The 23,649-nt window shown below is 38.6% G+C and overlaps 2 protein-coding genes across 2 annotated transcripts in view; both read left to right on the top strand.

The window, feature by feature from the left end:
• The window catches only part of LOC139457984 (uncharacterized), a 38,364-nt gene extending 36,373 nt beyond the window's left edge, over nucleotides 1-1,991 (top strand). Inside the window, exons 4-5 of the mRNA XM_071239313.1 lie at nucleotides 1,234-1,335; nucleotides 1,909-1,991. Of these exons, the coding sequence (XP_071095414.1) occupies nucleotides 1,234-1,335; nucleotides 1,909-1,991 (185 nt within the window). The remainder of the gene's footprint in view (nucleotides 1-1,233; nucleotides 1,336-1,908) is intronic.
• The window catches only part of LOC139457043 (uncharacterized), a 96,004-nt gene extending 72,946 nt beyond the window's left edge, over nucleotides 1-23,058 (top strand). Inside the window, exons 5-13 of the mRNA XM_071238486.1 lie at nucleotides 2,521-2,631; nucleotides 3,571-3,654; nucleotides 3,817-3,948; nucleotides 20,941-21,051; nucleotides 21,899-21,982; nucleotides 22,166-22,253; nucleotides 22,471-22,508; nucleotides 22,664-22,747; nucleotides 22,910-23,058. Of these exons, the coding sequence (XP_071094587.1) occupies nucleotides 2,521-2,631; nucleotides 3,571-3,654; nucleotides 3,817-3,948; nucleotides 20,941-21,051; nucleotides 21,899-21,982; nucleotides 22,166-22,253; nucleotides 22,471-22,508; nucleotides 22,664-22,747; nucleotides 22,910-23,058 (881 nt within the window). The remainder of the gene's footprint in view (nucleotides 1-2,520; nucleotides 2,632-3,570; nucleotides 3,655-3,816; nucleotides 3,949-20,940; nucleotides 21,052-21,898; nucleotides 21,983-22,165; nucleotides 22,254-22,470; nucleotides 22,509-22,663; nucleotides 22,748-22,909) is intronic.
• Nucleotides 23,059-23,649: the final 591 nt, after the last annotated feature.

Raw genomic sequence — 23,649 nt, 5'->3', positions numbered from 1 at the left:
GCTCGATACTGTGGGCAGATTGAACTACCCCAACTCATTGTGTGATACAGATTAACCAGATTATGATTGTGTTTGTAAGTTGCGTTTGATCTGTGAAGGGTTGCGGGAGTTTTATTAGGCAAGACTGGGAATAGGTTTTTTTCAATTATATAGACTATAGGAAACTCAGTGAAAAATAATAAAACATTTTAACCGTTGAGTTTGTTTTGCAATATTTTCATTATATACATTGTTAGATAGAATTAGAACATGTTATATACATTAGACTTCTCCGTAACCTGTGTATAATCTCACATGTACTATAAATACCGTACTATATTACTTTGGAGAATTCACAACAAGCACTATGAAAAGGTATGCCCATCTTGCAATCAACCTGAATCCTTTGCTCCCTTGTTACTGGAATCTCAAGACCACGCCCCAGCCCGGGCTTGGTTAAAACAAGAATTGCAGTTAGATCCGCTATCTGTTGTAGCCAAGAGATGCAATATCGATGCCAAACTAATTCAATTTCTGAGAGATGCACAGCTATTCGAACATATATAAACACAGCAGCCATAGATAAAAATGAAATCATATCAATATACGAAAATAGAAATCATATCAACACAAAGAGAAAGTTTATGAATACTAAAGCTCGCAATAGATATGTGTACCCTACTCAAACACATGAGTCCCAAAGAGGGACAGGTCAGCCGAAATTGCTAAGACAGAAGCACTTAAAGCAACAACAACACAAACTTTGAGGAATATATTGTCTTTTGTCATAATATAATGAAATATATCTTGTAAAAAATCAAAATGTGTTATATCACACGCTTCAATGTATATTGTGTCTTTCTAATAATGTAATAATAGAATTTCTTATGTAAAATGATAACATTTCCGTCCGCTGTATGATAGGTTATAGTGAAATAGTGTTATATGTTCCACATTAAAGTCGAATAAATATGTGATTTCTGGTATGATTTGATGATTAAAAGTGCATAATAAACCTCCCCTGAAAATTCCTCAAAATGTCTGTTTTTTGGTCTGTTCCATTTTAATGAAAGGTAAACAGGTAACTATTACTTTAATAACCTTCCTTGACTAATCCTGGTATAAACTGTCTGACAAATGGGACGTCTGACAATTGGGAGGTTCCCATATGTGAGTTACTGAAATGAATGGCTCGGTTTTCCAGCTAAAGTATGTACACAGAGATACGCATTTGTCTTACAGGTACGGAGGAAGGTAACCAAACATCAAGTCCTGTCATGTCAACACAGTCATTATCAACAACGGTCCGATATATGGAGACTACATCGGATCCTGAGACAGTGACGCTAAAGAAAGGTAGTGCTCTTTCAAATGTGCATATTGTACTAAAAATATGTACAAGATAACATTGACAGTTCACATTAAGTGAGTGAGTGAGTGAGTATGGTTTTACGCCGCTTTCAGCAATATTCCAGCAATATCACGACAGGGAACACCAGAAATGGTCTTCACACATTGTGCCCATGCAGGGAATCGAACCAAGGTCTTCAGCGTGACGAGCGAACGCTTTAACCAATAGGCTACCCAAACGCCCCGTTTGCATTGAGAGCCGGAGTTTATGAAAGATGAAACATTATCATACCCATCACCAATATGCACACAATATTATACGATATATACGATGACATACGATCAATATTAGAAACTGCAAACAAATACAACGCTGTCGTTCCAGTGGTAAGATACACATTTAATAGATTAGAACACATAAAATACTCTGAATAGACACGAGCGGACAGACATGACGCATTTGTTCATTTATTCATGCAGTAAGTAGTGTACTATTTGCTGTCAGCTGTTTATCACACACATTGGAGAACACATGCAATGGTCAGACGATAACAAGACATGTTAATCTGAATATTACAGGTACCATGTCATATGTATGTTCTAAGAAGTTATTCAACAAATCAGTGTTTGTTATGAAACGCCTGGCCCAGAAAATCAACTAAACGATACTCTGAGCAACGATCTATGCCGTCGGTGTACAAGTATATGCTAAACTCCAAGTCGCCGAACCTGCACAGCCGATCCACGTGGTTGCCTCTTTCGACCAGCATAGTTTAAATTAGCTGGGGACCTATTCTAACCCGGAATCCCCAAGGGGTAAAACCAGTGTGTGTCATCGCAACGTTCCGCGCCATAGCAGTGTCTGTGATCCTAGATGGTAGGACTTATGTTATGTGTTTTGTAGCACCGTACGCGTACACGTGGATTTCATCGAAACGTCTACAACCTGAGACTTTCCGCGTAACACCTTATAACCAACACATTCTCTCACTTCTCCGTACACTGCACACATGTTATGCTCGCAACCTGACAAACTATTCCGTATATATCAGGGACTAATTAACTATGATACTATTTTTCAGTGAGTCTTTTATTTAACTGTCTCTCACATCTCCACACATAGCACTCATAATACAATCTCTCACAGCTGTTCTGTATAAATCCTGGACTAATCATGAAATTATGTTTCAGCATTTACAGATGAACATCTCTACATCGTGGTTGGGGCAGTAGGTGGAGCTGTTCTGCTTACCGTCGTTGTCGCGGGCGTCGTGTGTATCAGACGGAGAAGAAAAGCTGCCAGTGTGTATTTGTGTTGCGATTTAGGATAATTCTAGATGAAACTTAGACATTGAATTATGTACAATAAATTGAACAAGTTTTAAAAGACAGTTTGACCATTGCAATAGTCGTCAACTTCCGCATTAATGTGTATCCAATGATTGTCAGAGTTGATTCAGGTTAGGATGAAATGTTTGATAGCGGCAGAGGATATTAAGATTTCCTTAAATGATGAAAACCTTTTCTTCCAGATCAACAAAATGATATGAAAGAAGAAAGAAATAATAAAGCGTAAGTGTAACTGTTGTCCAAGACAGAACGCACAGAAACATATTTGCACACACACACACACACACACACACACACACGCACGCAGGCAGGCAGGCACGCACGCACACACGCACGCACGCACGCACGCACGCACGCACGCACGCACGCACGCACGCACGCACGCACGCACACACGCACACACTCACGCAACACAAGCACGCAAAACAAACACACATTCTTATGGAAGCACACACACACACACAAACCAAATGTGTACTTTTTGACGTTTGTTGAAAATTATTTCAGTCTGAGGTCTTCCATATAAGTTATTGCTGTTCTCGTTCCAGCTCAACACTTTATCAAAACACGACAGGCAACAACACAGGTATGCTTTTCAATTGATCATAATTCGAATAACACGGTATTAGAATTAAAACTGATTTTGGGAGCATACTATAGCTGTACTGTATGTTGTAACTGTTTAACAGGGCCTTATTCTAACCCATGGTTCGTTGGCTATTGACGCACTTGTGCCACACACGCACTCCTCCATGGTTATTAAACAGCTGGTACATACTGAGGGGTATAACGGTCCCATGACATCTCGCAAATCAACCTGAGCGACAGTTACCCTTGTCACATCCTGTTTACGTGGCGTATTTCCGTGTTTTCTCATTGTGTATGTTTCAGTGGAAGATGACTTGTATGAAGGGTCACGTGATGTCCAACCAATGAACGCAGCTGAGAATCAGGAGGATGACTTAATGTTGTCAGGTAACTGCATGTGAGCATGTATCTCTAAATGTTACAAGAATCAGAAGATAGTGTGATCTGAACTCTACAATGATCGCTCTGCTGTATATGTACATTAATGGATATGTTTTCTTGGCTAATGATATTTGTACTGTTCATTTAAACATCATACTGTTTCACCAGATGGATACGCGAGTGTGGACATGCCAGTGACGAACACGTGCACACCACGGGAGGAGGTTCCATCTGGTGACGTCAACTTAGAGAACCTGTACGCTAAACCTGACAAAAGCAAACATACAGAGGTTCAACATGGTGAGGCACATCCGTAATGTATTTGCTTGTAGTTCGTCTGTTAATTTAATGTCGAAGTGTAGATCTGATTCTCTCGATCTATTTTACTCATTTATTTCTATGTTAAACATAATGTAGTCATAAATGAAGCTATATGTAGCAAGATCCGGCTTAAAATTGGTCTTCCGCACCCCATGCTTGTCGTAAGAGGCGGCTAACGGTTTCGGGTGATGCATGGCATGGTATACCACTTGCGTGGGTCGATGCTCATGAGGTCAAGCACTGGATTGACTGCTCCCGACTCGGCTATTTGCAGGCCGCCGTCATATAGTGCGGAGTGCGGCGTTTAACAACAAACAAACAAAAATGTATGATGCATGTTAAATACCCAATGTGTGAACGTCAGTTTCAGACATATACGCTGTAGTACAGAAACCCAAGAAAAAGAAACAAAAGGACTGAACTACCTCCATTCAACCCAAGATGTTGTCACGTAGTCCATGAAGGCGGTGATCTTAGGTCCTGCAGGGCTGTCGTGAATCGTTTCCAGCAGGCCAGTTCTTCAACCTTGTTTAGTCTGTCTTCACGGGTTGAAAAACGTGCAATACATCCGACGACAGCACTACTCATTGTGTACGCTTCTGCGACGAAATCTATACCCGTCATAGTACTGTTGCTGTCCGCCTCTCACACTCTCTATCAAAGTCCGTCTCACTTGCACATTTGCCATTTTGGTGATATTATTGTCGTTGTTTCTTTAAGTGTTTAAGAGGTCGCATTCTGCCTTAGCAATTTCGGCTGACCTGTCCCTCTTTGGGACTCATGTGTGTGAGTAGGGTACACATGTCTAGTTTGGTATTCACATAATTTCTGTTTTCATATTGACATGATTTCTATTTTCGTACGTTGATATAATTTCATTTTTATCTTTGGCTGCTCCGTTTATATACGTTCGAGTAGCTGTCCATCTCTCTGAAATAGAGTTAGTTAGGCCTTCGCTATTGCATCTTTTGGCTTCGGGAGATCTATGACAGATAGCGGATCTAATTGAAGATGAGCTATATTATTGTCGATGTTAAGACTTACATAGCATTCATTTTTACACTGCTATGACTATGATTGCCACATTATGTTGCACTGTAAATAGTTTATGTCTTATATATAGAACTTTTTTTATTGATAAATTTGATGTTGATATGCTTTTATTGTTTCTCGGAGCAGATCTTCATGACTTAAATGACACAATGAATTATAATACTTGGGAATACATCATACTGTCTTTTTGCTACATGTCCTTTATATGGAATATAACAAAACACTTGTCGTATATCTACTGGACACATAAAAACCCCACTGCTCACAAATTGTACATTGTAAAATGATATTCCTGAACACTGTATCACATGCTTTCATTGTATATACTCTCGTAAAATAAAAAAAAAAAACATATTGTAAATAATGTATGATTTTCGGATTGAACTAAAGAAAATAAAGAAATTCATTTATTCATTATGGCTATCATTTGTACTCTATGGCATTGGACCTGATCAAGCAGAGCTATCCAAAAAGTATATGTTTCACGCTGTGACTACTGGTAATGATTACAATCACACGTTTCTCAATTGTTGTATTACTCTACTTTTCAGCAACGACAAATGATTTTGTTTCTTACTACAAACGATTTGTAAAGACCTATATTGGTAGCACGGCATCGTAATTGGTCCCTCGGCTGAACTAAATCTAAATGGACATGAATTAAAAGGAATCAATGGAGGTACTAGTTGCGCTATTTAACGTGACTATCTCTCTATGAAACACATGCTGGTGGTAGTCTCAACCCTTTGGTTTATGTTGCATGATGCGAAGGTTTCATGTAGAAAACGGTATCAGCCGAAAGGTCGCGACCACATAAATGCCTTGTCTTTTGTTAGTGAGTGAGTGCGTTGGGTTTAACGACGCTTTTAACACTATTACAGTTTTATCATGGCGTGTCAGCTTAATGTGGGAGGAAAGCCACGAAGTGATGCAGGTCTCAGACGGTTTCCACTGCGGTGAAACTCACGAGCACGGGTATGGTGCATAAATGGGGCGAGCCGGGATTCGCACCCACAATCATAGGTTTCTGGCGTGCCCAAGGGACGCAACTCTGCACTGCGAATCGCGGCGACTTCGACGACTGGGCCACCCGTGCCCCCTTTTCTGTTTTGAACAATCGCCAAATACAGTAGTTAAATCTCAACACATTAACCTTGAGCATGTTCTTTATATGCGTCGATTCTCTAGAGCCATAAAGTGAAGCTCGTTTTCATATCTATAATTCTGTGCAATTGTATATTAACCATTTGGTTCAGTTATATTTTGTATCAAAGTAGTATCTAAAACTACCTATCAGACCATGCCAACTGTGCTGTGCAGAAGTTCAATATGGGCGTATGAGGATAATATTGGCATAGATAATATGTTAATGTGTCAATGCTGGGTGGTATCAAGTAACGAAAACCAAATATGAAACACTGTTAAATTTTTTTATTGTTGTAATGAATTTCTTCCCTATTAATACAGGATGTAGATTACATCAAACATGATAGAAATCCATAACATGTTGGTGTTTGACGACAGGTTCGCATGGGCTGGCAATGAAAGTTTTCACACTCTATTAACTTCAGAACAACAAAGTGAGTCACTTGATATTTTTCCAGAAATATTCAACTTCCTTGTTGGACAAATTGCGCATTTACGTCAGACATAACTGTACGTCCATGCGGTAATTCCCGTTCAACTTGACAGGGCACGTTGTCGTGTTGTCAAGGAGCATACCGCGCACTGTCAACTTGAGCCTTTTGCCACAACGTTGCTGACAACCACGCAACGCTCTAATAAGTCCACAACAACGACAAACCGTATATTTTTTTTATAGAACAAAAGTGATGATTCACTGCACAGTGATTGTGGGACAATTAATGCAGAGCTTGGGGGTATATACAAGGGAGGCTCACTAGAATATAATACTGTCGATAGGCGTTGGGTTTCGTGTGTGAGACTTCCGAATTTATACTGAACCGCAAAAGAAACGTCACCCCAAGTAACATTGCATGAAAAGTTGTCATTTTAATATCTAGGTAATTTTTGGCAAAGATTCTTAATTTAACATTACCTTGTCCGGAAAAAAAATAATTTGATGATGAATATACAAAGCAGATGACAATAAAACCGATCGCCCAAACGCATCACGGCAACGGCCATGGTAATCTGATGCACGTGAGTTCTGTGCAAAATGAAATGCAGTTCCTTTCCCCGATTTCTTGCCCTATAAAAATCCACCAGATCGGATAACATTCATTCGTTATCGAATTGCTACCACATGCCGAGATTGACAAGAAATCAGCGACACCAAGCTCTTGGACGATTGCAAGCTGGACAAACAGCTCGGCAAGTAGCCAATGCATTTTAAGTCAACGTAAGGACCATATACAGGCTCCAGCAACGGTACCAGACCACCAACACTACAGATAACCGACCACGTAGTGGAAGACCAAGGTCACCACCCTACGTTAGGATCGTCAGATTGTGCGACAGCATCTTCAAGATCGTTTTGTTACTGCTGCTGAAACTGCTCGACAGACCATGGGGACACACCAGCATCACATTAGTGATGACACCGTGCGTCGACGATTGACGAGCAGACACCTCCACTGTAACAGGCCACACCGAGGACCCATTCTGACACCACGTCATCGCCGGGACCGTCTTCAGTGGGCAACACAGCAACAACATTGGTGCCACCAGCAGTGGAGAAGAGTCCTCTTCTCAGACAAGAGCCGTTACTGTATCAGAACAGCAGATGGCAGAGAGAGAGAGAGTCTGGCGATGACGTGGGGAAAGTTATTTGGATGCTTGTGTTGTTGAGAGAGAGACGCGTTGGGTGGTCCGAGCATCATGGTGTGGTGTGGAATTGGTTTTGCACAGAGGGTCGGCCCTGTGGTCTTCCAGAACATCGGTCCAGGGAGGGCAATGGTGTTACAGCAGCTCTGTACATTAATCAAGTCTTGAGACCACACGCCATACCTCATTTGGCACGTCGCCGCAACCACGAGTTCAAGCATGATAACGCCCGTGTCCACACTGCGAGAGCAACGAGAGACTTCTTCCAGCAGAATGGCATCAAAACCATGCAGTGGCCTGCCCTCAGTCCCAATTTGAATCTCATTGAGCACCTGTGGAACGAGATTCAAGGACGGCTGAATGACGTCTGACCAAGGCCGACAACTGCAGCTGAACTGCGTCAGGCGTTCCTCAGTGTGTGGCCTCAAGTGCCTATGGCCTTCATCAACCGCCTCATTTATTCCATGTATCGCCGTTGCATGGCAGTCATCAATGCACATGGCGGACACACGAGATACTGACTTGTGATGCCATTTTCTCAGAGACTAGTGTTGTGTTTCACTTTAAGAACATTTGACACTTTAATTTCAACCTTGATGAACTGTTTTGACAAGTTTCATCTTTTCATTATGACTCAAAGTATGTTCACAGTGTTTGGACAAATAAGGTTTCTCATATATCTATCCATGGTGACGTTTCTTTTGCGGTTCACTATATATTCGTCAAATCTGTCTACCAGGTGGAACCTTCTAATCAGAATTACTAATCAACAACAGCAATAGTTAACTCTGTATTCTACTCTTGTCATGGCGACACTGAGCTCAAATTAGATCTATATTCATGCCCATCTTTTTGATACGAGAGCGTCAATGTATAGAAGTGGGTATTGTTTTACGCCGCAGTCAGAGAAACATCCGAATCTGGACCAGACGGATCAGTGGTCGATGTGATGAGCAGCATGGCGACCGATTATACCCCGGGATATGACAGCATATGAATGTAACAGATACAAGCTGCACTCCATATAATATCCCAATAAAAACCGAAAATCTGCCAACAGTTCATACTAAACTATATAATCATATGTATCGTTCTCGTTTCACTGATTCAGAAGGAAAATAGTGAACATCAAAATCACTAAATCAACACACACACACAAACTTATCGCCCTTGTTCATCCACTGTATCATGCAAGCACAATACCTGGGTACACTTCCTTCTTCCTGAAAACACAAAGGATAAATCGATACGTAGTTCAAATGTGTAAAGGGATTCAGCATCTGTAATCAGTGTCACGGTGCTGAACATACGATTATTACACTGGTGAAGTTTAAGGATATATTAACACTGAGCAATAACCAAAATTAAAGCATTAAGGCTTTACGTAAACATATACAAGGTTGACCTTACACACCCTGAAATACGTCTAACAGACAAATAGTCATAAATTGACAAACCTGACAGTAATCTACAGTATGAAATCTTAACAAGGGATAAATCAACACGACGCCAGCCTAATTGTCTTGTGTCCAGCACGGGGTATACAAACCTCATCTTTTTTTTGTCAGAGTATACGTCACATAAACCTTTTATAGGTGAGATGCAAAAGGGGCGGACGTCGGAGTAGAAAACTTCACCCCAAGGCTATTTTGTATTTTTTAGCAAACTTTAATCCGATGTTACGGATTTTATAGCAAATAATGGATATAATTATCATTATACCACTCGCAGAAATGAGCGGGCCACTGTATACTTGATAATGCCTTCATATTGCTTGACGACGAGCCATTATCACGCCCGTAGTTAGGTGACGTCATGAGTGCAATAGTGATGTCATGTGGTTTGTTCTATGACGTTTCCATATTTGTATATTTGTATCTTTTTCAGTGACATTGGTTGTGTGTTGATAACAGTAAATGTTTCAAAACCGATATTTTTGTATATTTGTATTTGATAACAAATTCTATCTATTTTAGCTGTTATAACGGTAATGCTATTTTTCAGGGCAATATCATTGGCAGAAACCCTTGTTCTCCTTCGTCGGGCAGTTAATGGAAGAGCTCGGGCAATGATAATGCCCTAAAATCATGCGTCATAAATCCATCATGATTCGGTGCCGTGTTGGCGCTTTAAGAATATGTGTTATATACAATAAAGGCCCAAGTGGTTGTTTCCTAAAGGGTAATTAAAAACAAAAGGTATTCAAACATTTAACATACATAAGCCATAACATTATTTTAATAAGTTACATCACATAAATGCATTGTTAAAAAGTGTGAGAACCCCAGTTTTTATTCAAACAAATTCACAATGTAATCATGACAAAATACGGTAAACAAAAAAACCCATATGTGACGTCATTCTATTGTGTGAGCGCTCCATTATTTTTAGGGAATGGACAGTTGATTGTGTTCTCTGCCGCTGTTGCACGTGCTCCGTCGCGAGCTGATCTTTGTACTGCCTTGTAATGTATGGAACACTACAAGGGCAATACTTCCACTGAGCAGACGATTGGGTCCCCTGTTCTAAGACCATAGCAGAACATAGGAATTTTATAAAAATTGTCTTATGTGTTTGCAATGTGTCTACATGTTTTACTAATGAACATTATTCATGAGAAATCTCACTTAAACATGTAAAATGATTACAAACATTATTGAAATGTTATGTAGGACATTATATTTTATATCAGCTTAAACATATATCGTTCTGTGTATTACCTGAATTTGAATGCGATTCCATTTTGTCACAATGTCCGGATACAATTCGACAAAGTTGACAAAAAGCGTGAAGATCCGAGTTAGAAAAGATATTCAGTAACCCATTTTGCAGTGAAAGGCGACTATGCTTGTCGTCAGACGCTCGTTTACTAAGATGATGCATGTCATCGTATACGAATTGCGTGAATCGATGCTGTTCAGACTCGATTATTTACCGACCGCCGTCATATAGCTGGAATAATGTGGAGTGCGGCGTTAAACAACAATCAAGAACATTCATGTACACCCGGTCAGACCACTTGACAGTTAAAAGGGAGGTAACCCCTGAGCACTTGTGAACCAACTGAGTTAGTTATTTGTAGGCTGCTTCTATCAGTACCCTTTCATGGAGGATAAATTCTCACAATATGAATATGTTTGGAAGCCATTAAATATTAAACTTAGTTATAGTAGCGCTTATATACATGTAATAGTTCTTAGGTATCTAAGAGTATCTTGAAATTCACATACCAGCCGACAATGATACGCATTTTCAACCAAACTTCTATTAAATACTTTCTAAAATCTCAATTCCCTAGCAATATTTGAATACTCCCCAGTTTTGATAAGACGAAATATGTATGGTGCCATCACAATACGAAATTTATTTATGTATAAATTAGATCAATTAAATTATGTTTTTTTTCTGAATGATAAACGGGTCACCGTTTGATACCGTTTGTGTTATAATGAGCGTATTTTAAAACATTTCTCACCAGATACACTAGTTGTATTTAAGATGGCATCATTCTATTAACTACTGTTACGTGTCAATTCCCAAATCAACGAATACAAAGAACATGCTCACGGTTAATGTGTAGATATTTAGCTACTGTATCTGGCGATTGTTCTCATTTAAGAATTGAACGTCAGTTTTGATGGGTTCATTGAAGTGTGAACGATTTAAAAGTGCTGGTTAAACTGTGTGAACCTCCGAGCTTGCGTCGTTCAATTCTTACAATTTCATATTTTGTAGTTTACTTGTCTCGCCGAATAATATCGTAAGAATGTTTGCTTAAATTTGAAGTCCTCTGGTTTCGCCGAAGAACATTGCAACAATGTTATTTTGTCGGTATTTGCCGACTCTCGGTCACATACGTTTCCCAACTCATACATAGTTACTCAAAGAAAAATAGTTCTTTGAATATATGCAACATAATCTAGAAATATATGTACATAATTTCTTTCTCTGAACAAATTTACAAACAATATTTGGGATAGATTAAATCTTAAAATTAGGTTACAGGAAGGTGAACCAAAATATAAACATGACCTCGATGCACCGAGGCGAGTTCAATTTTCAAGCACGGATTTATACATGACGTCACATAAGTTTGTAAAGTGGTGTATTTCGAGTCGAACGGGAGCATGAGGATGAAATTTATACTTACTGCTGTTGAAAATGACGTTCATGGAGCAGTTATGGAAAACACCCCGACGCGTGAACCCTCTCATGGCACTAGCAAATTGGGAATATCACCGATTTATAAATGTGTTGCTTGTGTTTTGATAATTGCAAACCAGTTGGGACGGTGCGGAATTGACTGGTGGGGGTTGAACCGAGTGCTCTGAAACTGTTGTGTTTTTGTGTTAATTTTCAACGTCAGGGTGTGTTATATTTGGAGTTTGGGATTTGTCGCGTGTGCTATAATACTTTGCTTAGCTGGTGTTTCTTGTCACCTGAGATGGACCTACTGTATGAGTGAGTGAGTGAGTTTGGTTTAACGCCGCTTTTAACAGTATTCCAGTTATATCACGGCGTGTCAGCTTAATGTGGGAGGAAAGCCCGAAGTGATGCAGGTCTCAGACGTTTATCACTTCAGTGAAACCCACGAGCACGGGTATGGTGCTGACAAACCTAGAAACATAATCGGGGCGAACCGGGATTCGAACCCACAATCATAGGTTTCTGGCGTGCCCAAGGGACGCAACTCTGCACAGCGAATCGCGGCGCCTTAGACGACTGGGCCACCCGTGCCCCCCACCTACTGTATGACCTGATGCCAGCTTCATTTCTGTGCCCCGTTACTGTTACTCAAAAACCTGAATATTAGATTTCTAATTCCGTCTACGGATATTTTCTTGACTCCGATGACCAATCGATAAAACAGGTAGGCAAGTTTGTTTTGTATTTTAAAGTTAACGTTCTTTCCTTACCTTCTTATATTTTATGGTTACTCAAAATCTTGGATTTTTTTCCCCCGATACGATAGTAAACTGGATTTTAGTCTGGGATTGATCAGGAGCAGTCGCGTTTGCTCTGTCAGCGGCCACATCTGAGCAAGGTACGACATTGTTTTCATTGGTGATTCCTGTTATTTCCGAAAAGAAGGCATCAAAGTCAATATCGCTCAATAAATCAATTTTGTTCACCTCAGTAATTTTACAGAATTAATTTTCTTCACTTGCGTGATTGGTATTGAAAGATAACCATTCCATATCCAAATCATCACAAGGACAATCCATTTTGTTTCATGTAGCAGCTAGACGACATCAATCACCAGAACCAAAGCATTTATTTCTTTATCAGTCAGATGAAATGTTACAAGACCAGGCAAAAATACGAAATTAATTATATTGCTGATAAATGCAGGTATTAAAAAGAAAATAGAAAAACGAGTTGATCGTAAACGCCGAACGAGAATTCGGGGAAATCCCGGGAAGTAGTTCCGGCAAAAGTTCACACGATCAATTTCACAAAAAATTGTTCTAATCATGTGAACTATTTTTGTCCGTACACAGGTGTGTGAACTCCAAATATCAGATCAAGTGACTACCCATTCAGCCAATCAGCATGAAAGAAAAAGTGTAAACTTCGAAGTATGAAATTATTAAATTATGTTCCTGCTTTGGTGTGTATTACTATCACATGAATATATCACGCCTTGTTGACTGTCGAGACTACTTCCCTCTTGCATACACGTGTCCCGGGGAAAGAGATAAGCTAATGTCATACACAAGTTTGACCAGTATTTAAGTTTTAGTAACCGAAGTCAGACAGATCGGTTATGTTGACAAAATGGCGTTGTGTTTAAACTTGAGAGAACACAAGTTATAGCGGAGAGCATATACTGGGTTATGATTCCTTTCTATACGGAGAAATAGCAAGGAAGTGTATTCTGCAATTGAACCTATGACATCACAACTTGTAAAGGAAGGATATACAGGAAAACATACACTGGGACGTGGTATGCTACAATGAAGGTCTGCTGGAATATATTGATATGTACGTGGATAGGCGTTATTCACGGAGCTGTGCATGCCAATGGCAAGTATGAATGTAACTTTTAGTAAGATGACTGACTACCAACAAAGTTGATAGGTTTTGCATAATCACATAGTGTTATAAGTTTTGTTACAACAAACAAAGCAAATATTCCGTACGTATACACGAATATTTGTGCAACACCCTGTGCCTCATATGAATTTCATACTGTGTTAGTTCCAGTAAACCAACACAGTTTGAAAAGCATTTCTTAAGTAACTCTAGCCTTAAATGTGTCCTTTCGACCTTCATCAGAACTGAATGGAGGAAATGCAATGTCTTCATATGAGGAAGACCGGTGGAAACTCTGATCAGATACAGGTCTCTTCACTCAAAACATTTATTATGGAAACTAGCGCTTACTTTAGATATTGTATGCTGTCCTCTCTGATACCATTTTTAGCCATGTTCCAAGTTCTGCCAACCCTAATACGGTAATGTGCATCATTAAGTCCATCGGCTTTCCAAAATAGTTTAAGAGAGGGTTTATATCCGCATTTTGGAATACACTTAGAACATGCAAGCATAATGCTTTTACTTACATGGTCGCTGCATGTTTTAACAGGTTCAGGCCGACAATATAGATCACAGTTGTGAACATAATAAAGATGTGTTTTATATTCACACGATTGTGATGATAGACATAGCCGTAAATACAGGTAAAGATGTTAAATAGATCTCAGATATCTTTGCATAACCCTATCTGACCATAGATATTGGCCCTTAACTCCCCGAATCAGCTTGATCTGATTTATTCAAAATCAGTTTGACCAAAGGCTCCAAAATGGATAAATACTAAAGATGGGATGTGATCTGATATGCTATGAGAGTATGTATCTACTTTACAACATGGAGATCGGTAACATGTTTTTTTTTATCAACGACGGTACCAGAATAAAGTAAGTCATACGCTTTGAAGTGATATCCTTAGATGTACATGTATGACGTGGGGCATCGGTTGAGGTGTCGTTTTCTAAAGTTTGAAACGTTAACGTTGTCTTCATGTTAATTATGACCCACTGTTATTTGTAGTAATGAAGTGTGTTTATATTGTTACAATGTGATTTCCATATTTAAAAACAGAGGCGAACCTAGAAATCGGTTCACAAAGAATTAAACTATTAAATAAGTGAATAACCAAACATATCTAGAAATGATCAATCAATTATATTGAAACATACAGTTTTAGGTTTATGATGAAAACGAACAATGTAGGAGGCTATGTAAGTAGTAACACTTGACAGTTTTACCAGTATAACAATGTTGCTGACAAATACTAAACATATACTGACAACAGTTTCGACTGGAATTAACTTTTCATAACAACACACATGTCAAAACATCTGCAGGTTGTGTATAAAAACATTTCTGATTATCTAGTTTTTTAAGGTTGTGAATTGTTAATTGTGAATTTACTGTGGAAGTAAATATTAAGAAGGCAAGTTGACAACATCTACTGCCTGTGAGGGGCTAGAAGTTAACAGTCACATTGCTATATAATTCTTTATAGGCATATTGCGAAGTCAATTGGCAACGCAGATGCAAGTGCTACATGTGCATGTGCTTCAGTGTCGGGTAGGACCAAAGCCATAGAAACTCTCACGCTGCCGAACACGGTCGGCTATTGAAGAATTCTTCATAACTAACGTTGCATTATTCCATGTGATATGTGTCCTCTGCGTTGTACACAAGGTCACTTGCCACTGTACATGACCAGCTCACACAATAACACAAGGCCTGATAGATAAACTGTAATATACGAATCGCGTTGTCAATTTGACAGTTAATATTTTTAGATATTCGAACGTGTCCCGTTAGTTTGTAATAATCCCATATTTAACAAGAAATATATTTTCCCACTACATCCATTCCCTAACAAAATTACCATATCCTTTCAAAAATAGTAAAAATTGTTCATAGTTGTCCAACTTGCATGCTGCTGTTGTTGTGATGAAAAACAAATAAGGGACAGACCATATAAATAGTTATCCAAAATACATTTTCAAATACAAATATGCTTCAGACTATTGAAAAAAATGCTTGCACAAAAATTACATTATTGCAAGGTGTTTTTCTTTGCATTAGGCGTAATGAGGCAAACTGTTGTGACAATTACATGTATGGATCTCTGAAAATCAGTTATGACACCAAATGTTCACGAAAAAGGGTAAGCATGTCATGCTCTACCGGAAGGACCCACCACTCACACAATTTAAAATAAAATCGCATTATAAATGTGAACTTATGTATTATATTTTATCTATGTAACCGTGATTGTGTTGGCCGATAGTGGAGTAGGCGATCTACTGGCCAAATAAATCACAAACAGCTGTGGGGGGTGAGTCTGATGACGTTTATTTTATTATAGGTGCGAATGTACCTAAGCAAATAAGCAAATATAATATAGAAATAAATATATACAATCCGTTATACATGTAGTTACTCTTTAAATTTCTAAAATATAGACATCACATCCATTTAATGAATAGCATTTACTTTAATTACACAATACATCAGACGTATCCGTACAATACATCAATACACAGATACAAAATATGTTAATATGATATAGTGTGATAACGAACATTACATACCAGATAGGTGATACCTGAACTGGTAATACCGTGACAATGATTGTACGGTGAACGTTGCCACTGAGAAAGCTGCATAATAAAGAAATACAAATGCAGAATACTATATACAAGTGATATCCTATGGTAAAATAGTGTATAAAAATATATAGTACAACAGCCACTCATTTCAGACATACAACACTCATACACTTGCACTTACCAACATAAATCAAGCATACAGACATACATTTACTTTCCATTACTGTCCAGAGGGGTTTATATTACTTAGTTTATATATATATTTATTTAGGTTTTGTGTTTAATACTGTTTTATACAGATAATAATTACTCATTGAACTGTAAGTTCATCAAGCACTATAAATATATACAAGATGCATTATGTTTCTAATAAATCAATTTAAAAATGCATTCTACAATATATATTATTTCTAATCGCAATAATTAGAAAACATCCATATATACAACATCATAAAATAATTAATAAACTAACCTTAAATATGAATAAATCCCTTCACAAATCCAAATCCTCACATAGAAATGAAAGTGGCAATAAATCTCGCTGAGTCTTTCCTTGAGGTGACAAATAGCAACTGATTTTCTAAAATTCAACAACAAACATTGTTGTAGCTAAGGCCAGCTTGGCCTATCAACAAGACAATAGACTGGGCCGGGGCGCGCTGGGGCAAAGAGTGCTGTAAGTCAAAGCGTCCAGTGTGACAATTAGTGGAAGTTAGACTGAGAGTAAGCTTACTTAATGTTACAGAGCTATGGAATGAATGTTTAAGGTATAAAATACTAAAGTATAAAACATAACTAATATTATAACTAATAATATCTTCTTATCATGTAAATATCGTAATAAACTAATCAGTTAAAATGGTAACAAGGCCATATAACCTTACTACTTACTAATAAATCTTAATTAAACGTATATACATAATTGAGCCTGCCACATCTATACCAAATATGCTTAAGTCATGTATACCTGAATGAGATTTCCTTTGTTAAATTTGGACGAGTATGATAATAATATATGTGTTAACGTCGCACCAGTGAGATTACAACAATATTAGACAAAATATTGAGGGTATTAATGAAATAAATGATAACATTAGGTGTGATCAGTTCGTTATAATCCTGGCCAGTAATGACATTGACTCATGTAGAATCATGGACGAGTGAAAAAGTTGGGCCAAAGCTACACTAGTGACAACCACGAGGAGAATCGAACGTGACAAATGGTATGTGACAGCCATAACAGCTTTTGGGTAACTTGTATATAAAACTTTTATGTGGATTATTTTGTTTCCGCAGGTACATTTGTACTGACGAGCTCACCATTAACAGCAACAGATGGAGAACTCTTAACCTTGATCTGTAGCATCCGTGATGAATCTACAAAAAACATTGGGTGGCTGCAGAACAACAAAGCTAAGGTCGTTACTCAAAAGACCCCTAATTGTATTAAGCACAAACTCGCCCATGGTCATGACATCATCAACCGTATCAATGTGAGTTGCAGTACCACGGCCCATAGTATGACGTTTAGATTTCACTCCACCACAGACCAAGGAGCAGCGTGGCAGTGTGGGAAACAGGTTTCCGACAACGTTATCCACCCGAGAAGCAACAATATACAATAGGTGGGTATGACATAATCACTGCGTTGTATAATACATCTTTAGCATTATAGTAAATTGTCACAAGTGTAATCATCAATGACCATAAATTGTATAAAAAAGGAAACGATGTGATAAGACCCGTAAGAAATGACAATGAAAACTAAACAACATTTTGCATCAGGATTAACATTAAAAATCGTTGTCTGAATATACTTTATTCATTTGGAACGTTGGTCTATTACAGCATCACTATTTATGCAAGGCAATACATATAATTTTGTGGGGTACTGAAATGAATGATATGTTTTCCAGTCAAACGATATACATAGAGATAAGCTCTTGTCCTACAGGTACAGAAAAACATGCCAATACTTCAAGTCATGTCATGTCAACACAGTCATTATCAGCAACAACCCAACATATGGAGACTGCATCGGATCCGCTGAAATCGACTACAAAGAATGGTAGTTCTCCTTTAAATATCCATATCGTACTGAGAATATGTACAACGTAACATCAACAGTTTACATGGGGAGCCTGATATAATGAATGATTAAACATTACCAAACACACCAAATATTATTCGATATATACGATAATATACGATCAGTATTAGAAATACGATTAATACACGAGTAACATATGTAATTGCCTTCAGGAATATGTGATCATTTTATAGGCATAACCGGCAGGAACATTGTCACATCGTGGCTGTTCATAATGTATCATGTTGGTGCATAGTGTGTCTATCGACCATATTATTACAGATGTATACTGTTTCCTATTGGGAATGCTTGCAGTGTGCTTGAAGGGTGTCTGCACAACTTGTACTGTTGTACTTGTACTGTTGTAGGGATGTTGTTAAGTCAATATAGGACTAAGTATCTCCCACATAGGACTTACTATCTCCAACGTAGGACTCCCTATCTCCTATGTAGTTTTTCTAGTCCATACTAGGATATACTAAGTCCTACATAGGAGATAGTAAGTCCAACGTGAGAGATACTAAGACCTGCGTAGAAGATACTAAGTCGTACATAGGAGATAGTAATTCTAGGCCATACAAAGTCCGACGTAAGAGATAGTAAGTCCTACGTAGGAGATAGTAAGTCCTATGTAGGGTATACAAAGTCCTACGTAGGATATACTAAGTCGTACATAGGAGATAGTGAATCTAGGCCATACAAAGTATGACGTAAGACATAGTAAGTCCTACATAGGAGATACTTTGACAAAAAAAAGAATATGTACAAGGTAACATCAACAGTTTACATGGAGAGCCGGATTTAATGAATGATTAAACATTCTTATACTCACCACGAATATGCACCAAATAGTATATGTTATATACGATAATAAACGATCAGTATCAGAAACTTAGAAAACACAACACTGTCGTTCCAGTGGCATTTGAAATTTGTGATCTATAAAAATAATTTTATAGGCATCACCTGCCGGGGCATTGTCACACCGTGTCTATTCATAATCTAGCATGTAGGTGCATAGCTTGTCTACCGATCATGTTATTACAGATGTACGCTGTTTCCAATTGGGAATCCATACAGTTTGCTTTAACGGTGTCTGCACAAATTGAACTGTTTTGTATAGGGATTTTGTTAAGTCAATATATCGCCAAACTATGCGATACAGATGCAAATGTTAGACGAAGAGTCAAAGCGGCAAAGATTAGGTTTATATGTGAAACAAAATGTGAATTACGACAAGTCGCGTAAATGGGGGCAGCGCCTCTGAATAATGAAATCTGCATTCTAACCTCGTTTTGTGACGTCATGCTACTGTATAAGGTCATCATTCAAATGTCGCTGCCTGTCATATTTGGGCGAAATACTGTTTGCATAAAAGTACACTGACATATGGAAATTATATTAGTTTATAGATAGACGTTTCATATATTTGTAGAAAAAATATTCAAACAACTTAAATACACATATTTACACGTTTATGCAACAATGTGCGCAAAGAGGGTGAGTGTATTTGGCGTGGTAGTTAATAGAATGCTTCCTTCTTTCATCGTTCTGTTTTTAAATTGTAAAGTTAGATTTTAATAATATACATTAAATGTATTATAACACATAAAATACTCTGAATAGTCATGACGCATATTTGTTCATATATTCATGCAGTAAGTAGTGTAATATTTGCTGTCAACTGTTTATCACACGCATTGGAAAACACATGCAAGGGTCAGACAATAACAAGACTTGTTTATCTGAATGTTACCATGTTATATGTTTGTTCTAAGAAGTCATTCAACAAATCAGTGTTTGTTGTGAAACGCCTGGACCAGACAATCCACTTAACGATTCACTGAGCAACGATCTATGCAAGTCGCCGATCTTGCGCAGCCGATCCACGTGGTCGCATCTTACGACCATTATAGTTTAAATTTGCTGGGGATCTATCATCAAAGGGTAAAACCAGTGTGTATCATTGCAACGTCCAGCAAACGAGATTCTTAATTCACCCGATTTATTTGATAAGGCCCGAACGTTCGCTGTGCAGGATTGCGTGTCATAGCTGTGTCTGTGATCCTAGATTGTATAAGGACTTGAACCCAAGATTCGTACCCTCATTAATACCGTACGCGTACACGTGGATTTCATCGAAACGTCCACTACCTTAGACTTACCCCATAATGCCTTATAACCAACACATTCTCTCACTTCTCCATACATTGCACATATGTAATGCCCCAACTTTACAAACCGTTCTGTATATATCCGGGACTAATTAGCAGTGATACTATTTTTCAGTGAGTCTTTTAGTTAACTGTCTCTCACTTCTCCACACATCGCACACATAATATAACCTCTCACCCTTGACAAGCTGTTCTCTATATATCCTGGATAAACCATGATATTATGTTTCAGCATTTACAGATGAACATCTCTACATCGTGGTTGGGGCAGTAGGTGGAGCTGTTCTGCTTACCGTCGTTGTCGCTGGCGTCGTGTGTATCAGTCGGAGAAAAAAAGCTGCCCGTATGTATTATTGTTGCGATTTAAGATAATTCTAGATGAAACTTCGACTTGAATTATGGACAATAAATTAAACAAGTTTTAAAAGGCAGTTCGACAGTTGCAATAACCATCAACTTCCACATTAATATGTATCCAATGATTGTCAGAGTTGATTCTGGTTAGTGTGAAATGTTTGATAGCGGCAGAGGATATTGAGACTTCCTAAAATGATGAAAAGTTCTTCTTCCAGATCAACAAAATGATATGAAAGAAGAAAGAAATAATGAAGCGTAAGTGTAACTGTTATTCCAAACAGAATGCACAGAAACATATTTGCAACCCCCCCCCCCCCCCCCCCCCTACACACACACACACACACTCACGCAAACACACGCACGCAAAACAAAGACACACATTCTTATGGAAGCACACACACACAAACCAAATTTGTACTTTTTGACGTTTGTTGAAAATTATTTTTCAGTCTTAGGTCTTCCATATAAGTTATTGCTCTTCTCGTTCCAGCTCACCAGTTTATCAAAACACGACAGGCAACAACACAGGTATGCTTTTCAATTGATCATAATTCGAATAACACGGTATTAGAATTAAAACTGATTTTGAAAGTATACTGCCGCTGTACTGTATGATGTAACTGTTTAACAGGCCCTTATTCTAACACATGGTTCGTTGGCTATTGACGCACTTGTGCCACACACGCAATCCTCCATGGTTATTAAACAGCTGGTACATACTGAGGGGTAGAACGGTCCCATGACATCTCGCAAATCAACCTGAGCGACAGTTACTCTTGTCACATCCTATTTACGTGGCGTATTTCCGTGTTCTCTCATTGTGTATGTTTCAGTGGGAAATGACTTGTATGAAGGGTCACACGATGTCCAACCAATGAACGCAGCTGAGAATCGGGAGGATGACTTAATGTTGTCAGGTAACTGCATGTTAGGATGTATCTCTAAATGTTACAAGAATCAGAAGATAGTGTGATCTGAAATCAGTCTACAATGATCGCTCTGCTGTATATGTGCTTAATCATTACACTTTCATAAATGGATATGTTTTCTTGGCTAATGATATTTGCAGTATTTATTTAAACATCATACTGTATTGCCAGATGGATACGCGAGTGTGGACATGCCAGTGACGAAAACGTGCACACCACGGGAGGAGGTTCCATCTGGTGACGTCAACTTGGAGAACATGTAAGTGTAATTGTTATTCCAGACAGAACGCACAAAAACATATTTGCACACACACACACACACACACACACACACGCACGGTCGCACGCACGCAAAACAAACACACACATTCTTATGTAAGCACGCACACATACACTTTTTTTGTACTTTTTGACGTTTGTTGAAAATTATTTCAATCTTTGGTCTTCCATATAAGTGATTACTGTTCTCGTTCCAGCTCACCAGTTTATCAAAACACGACAGGCAGCAACACAGGTATGCTTTTCAATTGATCATAATTCGAATAACACGGTATGAGAATTAAAACTGATTTTGGAAGTATACTGCCGCTGTGCTGTAGCTGACAGTTACCCTTGTCACATCCTATTTACGTGGCGTATTTCCGTGTTCTCTCATTGTGTATGTTTTAGTGGGAGATGACTTGTATGAAGGGTCACGCGATGTCCAACCAATGAACGCAGCTGAGAATCAGGAGGATGACTTAATGTTGTCAGGTAACTGCATGTTAGCATGTATCTCTAAATGTTACAAGAATCAGAAGATAGTGTGATCTGAATTCTACAATGATCGCTCTGCTGTATATGTACATAAATGGATATGTTTTCTTGGCTAATGATATTTGCACTTTTCATTTAAACATCATACTGTTTCACCAGATGGATACGCGAGTGTGGACATGCCAGTGACGAACACGTGCACACCACGGGAGGAGGTTCCATCTGGTGACGACAACTTAGAGAACGTGGACGCTAAACCTGACAGAAGCAGACATACAGAGGTTCAAGATGGTGAGGCACATCCTTAATGCATGCTCTTGTAGTTCATCTGATATATTTAATATCGAAGTGTAGATCTGATTCTCTCGATCTATTTTACTCCTTTTTTCTATGTTCAACATAACGTAGTCATAAATGAAGCTACATGTAGCAAGATCCGGCTTAAAATTGGTCTTCAGCACCCCATGCTTGTCGTAAGAGGCGGCTAACGGTTTCGGGTGATCAGATTCGTTGACTTGGTTGATGCATGTCATGGTATACCACTTTTGTGGGTCGATGCTCATAAGGTCAAGCACTGGATTGACTGCTCCAGACTCGGTTATTTGTAGTCCACCGTCATATAGCTGGAATAGTGCGGAGTGCGGCGTTAAACAACAAACAAACAAAAATGTATGATGCAAGTTAAATACCCAATGTGTGAACGTCAGTTTCAGACATATACGCTGTAGTACAGAAACCCTAAGAAAAAGAAACAAAAGGACTGAACTGCCTCCATTCAACTCAAGATGTTGTCACGTAGTCCATGAAGGCGGTGATCTTAGGTCCTGCAGGGCTGTGGGCAATCGTCTCCAGCAGGCCAGTTCTTCAACCTTGTTTAGTCTGTCTTCACGGGTTGAAAA

Source organism: Haliotis cracherodii, unplaced genomic scaffold (genome assembly GCF_022045235.1).
Source record: "Haliotis cracherodii isolate W230 unplaced genomic scaffold, xgHalCrac1.p SCAF_12, whole genome shotgun sequence".
Taxonomy (NCBI): domain Eukaryota; kingdom Metazoa; phylum Mollusca; class Gastropoda; order Lepetellida; family Haliotidae; genus Haliotis; species Haliotis cracherodii.
Note: the sequence above shows the minus strand (reverse complement) of the source record. Positions and strands in the feature narration are given on the sequence as shown.